This window comes from Pteropus vampyrus, unplaced genomic scaffold (assembly GCF_000151845.1).
Source record: "Pteropus vampyrus isolate Shadow unplaced genomic scaffold, Pvam_2.0 Scaffold98, whole genome shotgun sequence".
NCBI classification, from domain to species: Eukaryota; Metazoa; Chordata; class Mammalia; order Chiroptera; family Pteropodidae; genus Pteropus; species Pteropus vampyrus.
Genome location: NW_011888879.1, coordinates 4975114 through 4986610, shown reverse-complemented (window position 1 = coordinate 4986610; position 11497 = coordinate 4975114). Strand labels below are relative to the sequence as shown.

General features: G+C 38.5%; 1 protein-coding gene and 1 pseudogene across 1 annotated transcript in view; one reads left to right on the top strand and one right to left on the bottom strand.

Annotated features, from left to right (window-relative positions):
- EDEM3 (ER degradation enhancing alpha-mannosidase like protein 3) overlaps positions 1–7852 on the bottom strand; it is a 51253-nt gene extending 43401 nt beyond the window's left edge. The window contains exons 1-2 of the mRNA XM_023533192.1: positions 7463–7852; positions 4045–4140 (exon numbers count right to left, since the gene is read on the bottom strand). Coding sequence (XP_023388960.1) covers positions 4045–4140; positions 7463–7623 — 257 coding nt within the window. The 5' untranslated portion in view covers positions 7624–7852. The remainder of the gene's footprint in view (positions 1–4044; positions 4141–7462) is intronic.
- Positions 2708–2826, top strand: LOC111742656 (annotated as a pseudogene).
- Positions 7853–11497: the final 3645 nt, after the last annotated feature.

Below are 11497 nucleotides of genomic sequence, written 5' to 3'. Positions count from 1 at the left end.
CAAAAAGAATCATTATGCAGAGAGTTTCAAATGAAGAATACGAAAAAGTTCGGGAGATGGATGGTGACAGGTGTACGACAATGTGAATGTACTTAAAGCCACAAAATTGTGTGCTTAAAAATGGCAAAAATGGTAAATTTTATGTTATGTATATTTTACCATAATAAAACAATGTTTTAAAAAAGAAACATTGGGCGGGGGAGGGGGGGAGTAATTCTAAGAAAACTTACCTAAGTCTGGCAATCCACAATGAAATTACATTTTAAAACAGTTCCTGTGGTTTGAATGACGAAGATTAATCTGTTTCTTTGAATTGTGCTCTCACAAAATCAAGCTTAGAAGTGGTTATTAGGTATGATTCTACTAGTTAAAGGAAACTATGCTTACCAACTCTTTTAGAGTTTATTTGCAATGTTTAGAGCTCTATTAAAAGAGTTTAGGCTGTCTAGAGTAGACAAGAAAAACACTGGAAGATAAGGATCAGATCAGAGTCAGATCCAAAAAGGTTCTGCATTTGGTGGCCTAAATACAAGTCGTTTTGTCATCTAAATTAATTTGCATACTGACCTCAGCACAAATACTGAAAACATGCTAACAGAAGCCCTAAAGTGGTTGTAGTCTGGGGTTAAATGAAGTCACACAAGAACTGTCAAAACCATTAAATTTCATGTTATTTAGGGAAAAGAGAAAGTCATCTGTGCAACTCACTATGAATAAACTTCAGTCTGACAGGGGCTTGAGATTTGTCAGAGTTGTTATAATGTTAATATTTATTACCATAACTGATAAAATCAGAAAATTCCTGGATGTAACCAAGGAATGGCAAAGATGCAGTAATCTATCTAAAGCTGGCTGAGCACTGTTACTGCAAAACAGTATTAACAGAACCTGAGGACTCAAAAAAGGAAAGGAAAAAGATACCCTCAAAAGGTACATGCCTAGAATAGGAAAGAATGTGTATGTTTTAAGGAACTTCTATCTATGAGTTGTGAGTTAAAGCCTAAATGAATTTTAGAAGGGCAATTTCAATCTCAGGAAGAGAATGAATAATGAGTGATAGTAGCAGTTAGTAGCAGTAGTAGTAAACTCTTACAGTGCTTCCTATTTGCCAGACATTAGTTCTACATATGAATATTAACTTGTTTAATCCTTATGACAACATGGTGAGGCAAGCAAACCATTTCAGTGAGATGAGGAAAGAGCCTCAGGAAGATTAGGTAACTTGCCCATTGTAACCCAGCTAGCAGGTGGCAAAGCCACTTCAGGGTGTCCTGCTCCATTTCTACTTACTGCCTATCTGTGGAAAATACCACTGTTTTCCAGAAAGCCAAGAAGGTTAAAAGGAACTGATCTAATTGCAGACTAGACTAGAGAGTAGTATTAAAAAGAATTAGTAAAAAATGAAAAGCTTTCGACATTTATTAAAAGCCCACTATGTGCCAGGCATTTCACATTTTAGCACACTAAGTTACTGATTACAACAAAGCAAATTAAATATAAAGAGTTATATATTCCAAAATTCACAATAAACTTATATTTTAAATAAAGTTTATTAAATGATTTCTTTGAATTTAAAAGGCAAAGATGCATCACAATAATCAAATACAAAAAAGTAAGCACTACTTGATTATACCTTTCGTGAGAATTCAATTCTTTCAAAAAAAAATTTAATAATAGTTTATATACCAGGCACAAGACATATAAAAGATGAACTTATTAAAAATTAAAGAAAATCGTCCCTGTTCTCAAAAATCGTATACCGTAAAAACGCTCTGCCATTATCCCCATTTTACACATGAAGACAGTGCTCAGAGGGGTTAAATGACCTGTGTAGGGGCCAAGCTATTAAAGAGCTGAGATGGGATTTGAACTCAAACCCATCAAATCCCCAAACCCATAAACTCTGACTCTACAGCAAGCTAATAGTGCTTCTGAGTATAAGAACTAGAAAAAAATTTCAACTGCCTTAAAACAACAAACACAGGGCACCTGGTCTCTATTTAATATTTTAGAACTGTTTCATGTTAGTTGAGAACTTGTAAAGGGGAAGTGTAAATTCTAGACTAAATCTTGCATTACAAACCTCAAAAAAAAATGAGCACAGCACAAGTACTTTTAAGAGTCACTCATACTGTAAAACAGTTGAACATTTTAAAATATGCATTGCACAGACTGCAGGTGGGTGTGGCTCCACCAGAAAAATGGAGGGGAGTGTTTATTCCAGGGGTCCCAGTCTTTGGAGTTGAAATGCCTCTCCTTTAGATTGTGTAGGTAGGCAGTTGTTATAGAAGGTTACCTAGATAGGATCCAATAAATAGGAACTGAACTAGGAAGTCCTCTGAGGGCTGCCCTCAATACCTGCTCTGTCGCAAACCCATTTATTAAGTGTGTTCTATAACAGGAAAAGTGTATCAATAAAACTTTCTACTGTTTAATAAGGGACAAGATATTAAAGATACCGTGGTTTACAAAGAGTGAGATGCACTGGATTGATACAGCTATACACCATTTTATTCAACTTTGGATCCAAAAGTATGCATTTATGAGATGGCTAAGGTTCGAGGGTGTAGCATGGATGTACTTGGCCACCTCAAAACCATTAGCCTATGTTTGTTAAATTATACTTTGCCCAAACTGAATTAACCAGGAATAAATGATTTTGAAAGAAATATTAAGATAATGCCTGAGATCTTCAGAATGAATTTAAGTCTATGGCCATGCCACCCTGAACAAGCCCAATCTCGTCTGATCTCGGAAGCTAAGCAGGGTCAGGCCTGGTTAATACTTGAATGGGAGACCACCTAGGAAGACCAGGTGCTGTAGGCATAAAAAAATAAAAATAAAAAATAAGGGATTGTAAGCTGACAAGGTCCTTGCAATCTGCAAGGTCAACCAAGGGTTGCCTCGCCTAAAAAAAAAGAATGAATTTAAAACTGTGCTTTCAGTATGGTTAAAAATACTCCTAACTGCATCACATCATATTCTAAAAATATTTATTAAGGAATCAATACATACTCTTAAAAAATGTACAATACAAATGGGAACAAGGATTATCAAATATAAAGATGCATAAAGTATGTGTACTTATTTGTTATAAAGATAACGTTAATACATGATGTTGGGGTAACGTATAATGAAAAATGGATTCACAGAATCAGCTGAAAAAATATTTAAAGCAGAATCAACTTAAGTTAGTTATCTGTCCAACTTTTCCCAACTACATTTTACAGGTCTTAATAATAAAAGAAAATCTGGGTGACATTTTAAAAATGTAAGAACAAGGTCATGAGAAGTGATTATCAGAATAATTTGATCAAATTCTATAAAATTATACATAAAATTTTCTTTGAATGCTAAAAGTTGCTTGCTAGTTCATCTTTTTAAAAATTTTTTTAAAAATTCTTTTTGCGGTTTAAGATCATTTTACTGAAAGGTAAGAAGCAGGGAGAGATGGAGGGCAGCCATGGCCCCTGAGCTCCACTATGGGAAGCAGATTCTTCTCCCCACCTTCCAAGAGGCTCCCCTTGGCCCACGAGGGGATTCACTTATTAATTGTGGTGTAAAAAAAAAAAAATATGTAACATAAAATTGACCATTTTTTGGTTTAGCAGCATTAGTTATATTCACTGTTCTGTAACAATTCTCCAGAACTTTTTCATCTTGAAAAACTGAAACTGCTATTTCATCTCAAGTGAGCACTAAGACACTAACAAAGTATTATTGTAAATAGTTTTGTTGGGTTTTTTGCTTAAGAAAATCATTTCTCTTAAGGCCAGAGATCACATCTTATTCATGTTGACATCCACAATATCTAGCTATGTAAAGCACTCAATAAACATCATTGGTAGCATCAAAGGAAACTGTTTAAATACAAAAATTCATAATCTAATTCAATTTCTTCTTACGTATTCAATAAATTGGTTCTCTAAGAACCCTTATCAGGAATATTCTGTTAGCCCATATTTGTATTATTTTTCAAAAACTTCTTTTAAATAAAATGTGCTATTAATTCAGGTTTCAAAATAATCAGTTGACCATGCTCACATAATACTCAGTTGACATAAGTGGTATATAAAGATGGGCTTTCTACTTACCATATAGTTACCATAGGCGTGATCGAACATTTCCAGTACTTGATTCCTAATTTAAAAGAGCAGAAATGGAAAAAGTTAAATATATTCTATTTGTCTTTCAAAAAGTTAATACTCCTTCATAAATATATGCCAATAAAAAACAAAAGAAAACTTTAGTTACAAAGGGACATAAACAGATTCAGGAAACACACCAGTGTTTGCAGAGAAGCTTTCATGAACCACGAAGAACTGAGCCACACTTTTACTACACCTAGCAACTCATGTAAAATTCATAATTTTTCCTAAAAAAAAAACCAAACGAATGATTGATGCATGCCATGCAGAAAGAAGGAAATCTGATGCTGAAAAACAATAACCTCTTAACAAAATTATTTAACATATCTGTCCTGAAAGGGGGACTACTGCTAGAGAGCCCAAAGAAATAACTGTTACCATTTATTGTTTATACTACATAGTCCATCAAAAGAGGGGTGGGTATGTATATTGATATGAAATAACAGTACACTATAAAGCCTCTGCCTTTCCCCTTAAACTGAATAAAATTACTAAAGTCTAGTTTAATACACTTGTCATATTTTCGAAAGATGCAGTTGATGATTTTATGATGTACTCAACTCCTTTAAAGAAAACTGTCAAAAGTCAAATCAATAATATTCATCTTTATAATGAGGAAAACTAATCCTCAAAATGAGATTTGTATGTTTTGATGTTTTGGCTAACTTTGTTTCTCAAAATCTCCAAGATGACTGTTTAAAATGAAGCTTTCTGATCCCCAAATCATATTTACTAAGTCAAAATCTGTAAGGTTGGGAGCAAGGAATCAGTCTTTCAATTAAACATTCTCAAGTTGGGGGCTTGAGGGCTATAGGAAAAGCTACAAAATTAAAGCTATGGCTAGAAATGCCAAATCTCTCAGTAACTAGCAAGGGAAAAAAATAGTTTAATAATCTTTTGTTAACTCTTACTATTATGTGTCTTTCTTCATTTTTAAAATAATTTCTATAAGTCGGATTTTCTAAAGTTACATAGCCTGCCAATGTGCTATGGAAATTCGAATGTTTTACACTTCATTTTTTTTAATTGAAAAGATAACATTAACGACTGCTGTAACATTTAAAACACAAAAATAAAAACAACATATTCCAAGAAAGATAACATTTGACCAGGTAAATAATTCCATAAACTATAAATTGCAAGCAACTAAGCAATTACTATTTGTGACAACTCCAGCCTTTACCATTGTTTGGTTTGGAGGGTTAGGAAAAGCGGTGAGGCATTTTCTTTTTTATCATAAATCAGTTTTTTTTTTTTTTTTAAATCACACGGGTAAACCTAATGAATCAAGAATTCAGTTTCCTGAAAATTTCCAAAGGCAAAAGCAGTCAAGTAATTGTGTATTTGTGGTTTATAGCTCTAGACCCTTATTCTACACTTACACTAGAGTAAGGCAATTAACAAACCTAAATTATTGTAATTTAGCTTTCATAAATGATCTCAAAATCTGATCAGAACTGGTTGGACTTCTCCAGTTAAAAATTAACTGGTCAAAAATGAGTTATCCAATGACTTTTCTTCAAATAAAATTTTTTAATAAAAAAGAAAGAGGGGGGAGTGGTGGTCAAATAAGATACTTGCTATCCTTAGCTGATTTGAGGTTCCTCTTTTCAGGTCTTAATGGAAGTGCAGGATAGTGGAGAGAGAATGGGCTCTGAGGTCACACAGACCTGAGTTTGAATACTGGCTCCACTATTTACCAGCTCTGTGACTTTGAACAAGTCAACCATTAGTCTCAATTTCCTCATCTGCAAAATGGGGATCACACTCACCTCATTAGGAAACAGGGAGGATTACAGAGATGACATATGTAAAGTGCCTAGCACAGAATATTCAGTAAAACAGTTATCAATGACACATGAAATTCATAAACAGAAAATTTAAGATACTTATTAGGATTTATTGGTAATTCTGTCGTCTTCTTTCAAGCATCTTTTATTACTATTTTATTTAAAAACCAACACAAGGCTCTTGCGACCATTTAAATAAGGAAGTACATAAAATAAAATCTGATGGTTCCACATCACCTCTATCCTAACCCCAGGAAGTAATCGTCTTTCCATGTTTTTCTATTAAAAAAAAAAAAAATGGGATGGTACTATATGTATTATTTTACAACTTGCAATTTTGATTTTTGTCTTGGGAATAATCTATCCTGGACAGCATTCCAATGATCTATCTTTCCTTTAATGTCGGAATATCGTTCCTTAACATGGATGCTCCAAGGAAGTGTTTCATTCCTTCAAAATGCACATCCTTGTACACCTATCTCTACAATGACAGTACTTTTATTTCTGCAGGATAGATTCCTGGAGATGAGGCTGATGAATCAAAGGGTAAATACAATTTAAACTTTAGGAGTTGCAGCAAGTGTAACGCTCACCAAGGTTTTTTCTCACATCTCAACTAGCCAGTGCTCTATCCGTATGTTTTGTATTTACTAACCTGATGTTTAAAAAAAAAAAAAAAAAAAAAATCTCATTGCTTTAATCTGCATCTCTCACATTTACAAGGTTCAGTTACTTTTCATGTTTATTGACCATTTGTATTTCCTCTTGTGTGAGTTAACTCTTTATGCCCTTTGCCCATTCGCTACTGGTAAATTGGCTTTTTTCTTAATCGTTTGTGGGACCTAACATATACTAGGAATACTGACTCTGAATTAAATATAATTGATAATTTTACGACACTTTCAAGACTGATAAACTACTCTGACTAAAAAGTGAATACCTGCTATACTTAATTAGGGCTTTCGAAAACACCATCAAATATTGTCCTATTATGCAAACGCAGTGCAAAAAAAAAAAAAACACTGCAAGGAAATGGTAATATGTGTAAAGTTCAAGTTTACACATGAACGCCCCCCCTTTTCCGTAACAGGTGTAAACATTACTTCCTTAACTACTCTAAGGTCAGCCACACTTTCCCAGTGGGGAGCTGACTTGTGTGAGAAATCTAATCATACCAATGAGGAAAGACAACCGCAGGACTCTCCCGCGCAACGACATGGACTGTAGCCTCCGTCACGGGCCACTGACACGGTAGCTGCGTTGACACACCCCGGCTGGCCTCGGGGAGCCTGCACATGTCACAGACCGCCCTGGCGACACCCCGACAGTCCCCGAGGTCGCAAAGCGGGCGGAGGCTCCCACCTTCCCGGACCCCGTCCACCCTGCCAGGGGGTCCTCGCGAGGCCACAGCCGTCCCATCGCGACAAGAGAGACTACTGACTGCACGCCTGGGTCGCAATGACAGGCATCTCCCCTGCGGTCAGCCTCAGGAGGAAACCCACCCCAAGATGCCAAGCACCTTACCCAAGCTTCTGCTTCTCCTCCCTACTCATGGGCGCGGCCCCCGCCGTCCACACGGACGTGGCCGACACCAGGCAGAGCGCGGCCGTCGCCGCCACCAGGCTCCATGGCGTTCGCTGGGGGACCGAAGACCCAGAGCCCCGGCCGCCGCCGGCTTCGCTCATGGCCCCGCGGTTCCGCGCACGCGCAGCTGCTACGCCCGGCCGACGGGACACATCGCCGGACGCCGGTGGCAAGGGGGCTGCGAGCCGTGCCGAGGGCGGGATGCGGAGCAACGCGAGCGGCCGCCGTCGCCGAACTATTTCCCGAAGCCACCAAGCCTGTTTCCAGCGCCAGTGCTGCCGCCGCCCTGAGCTGCCCGGAGCGCCTCCCCCAGCTTTCCGGTGTCGTAGTCTAGGAAACCGCCTCCCCCAACGCTACTTCCGGGTAGGGCCCGAGACGTCGGGCCTCAAAACCAATGGGGACCGGGACGGAGAGGGGCTGGCTCCGAAGACGGAAGAGAACACTGGCCGGGAGAAGGGAGACGTGGACAAAAGGCGGGACTGGGGAGGGGCCTTTTGCTTGGGCCCTCCTCCGACCCGTGAACTTGCGACCCGGAGACTACCGGTCCCAGCGTGCACTGCTTCCTGCCCCGCGGTCCCTCGGTACGAGTCCGCCGGGCGAAATTTCCACGCTGGGTGGGCGCGCTGCACCGTGGGACGTGTAGTCCTCCGAGGGTCACGTGATTGGGGGAGCCAGCTGTCCCCGGCTCTCTGCGCCCAGCCCTTCCTCCGTGGATCAGCTGTTTATCCCTCCTGCCGCGAATGACGTTTCCCTGAAGGCAGGCAGGATGAAGCGGACACGTCCCCGGGTCGGGTCCGTACGCTTTAGGGAATAAGGTTGGAGTAATCCTCTGCCCTCAGGGAGATTACAAAGCAACTGCAAAAATGAATGGAGCCTTTGTCGGCAGTGCGCTGAGAGTTTTACTTGCATTCTCTCGTGTAGGTAAGTATTGTAGGTAACCCTTGTAGGTAAGTATTTTCACCCCCATTTTGCAAACGAGGAAACCGAAGCTAGAGAAGTTAGGTAACAAAAGCTCTGGTCACACTGCTGGATTAGAGTCCAACCAGCCTCTGTGACTGGAAAGCCCTTGCATGTAACCACTGCACAGTACCACGAGGATGAAGGAAAGCACGTGAGGCTTCCTACTTGATTAAAAATAGTTATCTAAGATGCTCACTGTGAAGTAAGTGCTGTGAGACGCCGAGAAAGTTTAATGAAGGGGATTGCAACTTTCAGTTTATTTTGATGACTGAGTCCCAGGTTAGCCACTGATAAAGTGAGGCATAGGTTCCTCTTGAAAAAGTACATTGTTTTTCTCGTTTGATATTTCAGTAGGTAGGTGAGGAGTTTAGGAGCTTGGATGTGACCTTATGACCGCAGGAAATCACTTACTCATCCCCTCGGCAGCATTCAGCTCTCTTTCTGGAAACTTTTCTTCCTTGATTTCTATCACCTTGCATCACTCACTTCTCTCTCAGACCATTCAGGTGACCCCAGTGACTCTTCCTTTATTCCTTCTCTTCCCTGCATTTTAAGGTTTCCTTTTTGTCCTTTTTCCTCTCGTTACTCTATTCCTTCGTGATTTCTTCCACTCATATGGATTCAACCAATATCCCTGTGGTTGATGTCTAAATTGATATCTGTCCTCATCTCTAGATAAACATTTCCACCTCCCTTGTAGAAATTTCCTTCTATCTGGCCCAAGGGTAGCTCAAATGTTACATGTTCACTGGTTCATATTAATGCATCAGAATCATCATCAACTCATCCTCCATGGTCCATGCCCAGTTAGTTTCCAAATTATATAGATTGTACTTCGATCATTACCTTTCCTTCCACTCGTACTTCTGCTCAGTTCCAGCCTCCATTACTTCTTTCCTGAACCATTGCAATTGCCTCTTACATTATTTCCCTGCCACCGTACTTTTCTCTACGTTGCTATCAGAGTTGACATTCAAGGACATCTGCAAACCCTCTGAACATGTCATCCCCCTTCTACTCCTGCCCTGCCCTCAGATCCTATGCGGTAGGTAATAGATTCTCATGTTATAGCCTTTCCATGCCTTTACCATCTTATCTTCTCATCTATCCCACCATCTTTGTAGAACACTCACTACCCAGTAAGTCTCAGATTCTATCTCTAAAAAACCCTTCCAGAACCTTCCAGTCATTAGAAGTCATCCTTTCCCTTGTTTTTGTATTGTATTATCTTATTATTGTATTTTTCACAGTCAGCCGTGTTCACTAGACTGTGACCAGTTGGAAGGTATTGACATTAGCTTATTTATATGTATGTTCAAAAACTCAGCACTGTGCCTTTCCTGTTACAGAGCCTCAGTAAATGTGGAATATACTTGTTTCCTTATTCCTTCAGTTTCCTTATCTATAAAGTGAGACGAATATAATTTATTTACTTACATAGAGGCTATGAAAACACATGAGGTCATTTCTGTACAATATTGAATTTTATCCTTTTCATGGACCTGCATCCCTTTATTGGTTCCATCCTGGATCCTCTTTGGCAGCTTTGATGATAAAGTTACCTAAATAAATAATACCCGTGAATTGTTCTTGGCTCTGGCATAGATAACATAACAAGCTAAAGGTCAAAGCCAACCATCCAGTTTTTGAAAACTAGGAACAAAGAAAATAGAAAAATAAGTCAGTGACCTTCGGTTATACTGAAATGTAGTCAAGTCAATTATTTGTAGTGGATTATTGGCAATAACTGTTTTCTTTATCTTCCTGATGTTCCATGCCTTTATGAGAAGTCAAAATTTAAGAGTAACTATTATAAAGAAACAATATTCTCAAGAAAGAGAAGTACTGGCTTTTAATGTTTAGCATTTTTTTTTCTTCCTTGGCTTATTCGTTTTCAAGCTAACACTGCATTTTAAAAGGCTATAATGAGAACCTAGAATATGTTCTTTGTTGATGTGCAAAATAAGAAGCATCTTTTTCTCCCTTACTGAAATTCAATTTCTAGTCAATGATTGAGTCCATGTTTCACTAATCTCTGCAAGACCATAAGTAGAAAAAGCTTGTGTGGCCTAAAAAACATTCCAATTTATCATATCTCAGGTGAGTCCCTGGCAGTGAAAGAAAAATATATTCACAAAGTGCATTTCAAAAGAGGACCATTTTAACCCCTTAATGGAATACTAGGAATGGTTAGTTAATTGGCAATTTATGGACACTGGGGAAAATGTACATTCATTGCTTTAAAATCTATACACATTATTTTAAAACCAATACATATATATATATGTTAAACAAGAGAGGCCTTGGTGTGTTGTGCAGGGTCGGGGAGAAACACTGGCGGAAAGCATTAAGGAGAATAAGGGTAAAGACTTTTAAAGAATACGGAAGAAATTTTAGATATGTAAAGCCCATTAAAACGATAAGAAGAGCCATTTATAAAGTGCCCTTTAACCAGTTAAGGGTTTGTTTGCCCAGCCTGTGGCTTATGTAAAATATGTCTGCTTACCTAGTGTTCTCTCTTTACTTACTTGCCTGGGTGGATCAGTAGTTAGGGAAGAGTAGGAGTCCTAGTTAGAATCATACGGACTCACAAACACAAAGGAGAATCTCCACTTTAATAATATGATTCAGAAAGTCCAGGAGGCTGCAACCAGCCATGTGACACTGACTGTACAGCAGCAGTTGCCCCTAAATGATATGAATTCTTTAACATGACATCTGATTATTCTTAAAACTCTGGTGCAGAATTTGGGAGTGGTGATTTTGTCATTCTTCAAATCACTTTTCCTATACTTTGACAGTGTGTGGAATTTACGGAACACTTTTCTTCTTGAGAACCCAATATTGCAAACATTAAAAAAGACATTACTTAGAGTAAAGATGTAAATATGAGTTTTTGTTATGTTCTTGGATTCCTAAAATAGGTTAACTGTGAAAAATCTGTCCCATTATATTTTTTAATTTTGCTTACTGTATTTTATCTATCAACTCCCTAAATACTATAAACAAATAATA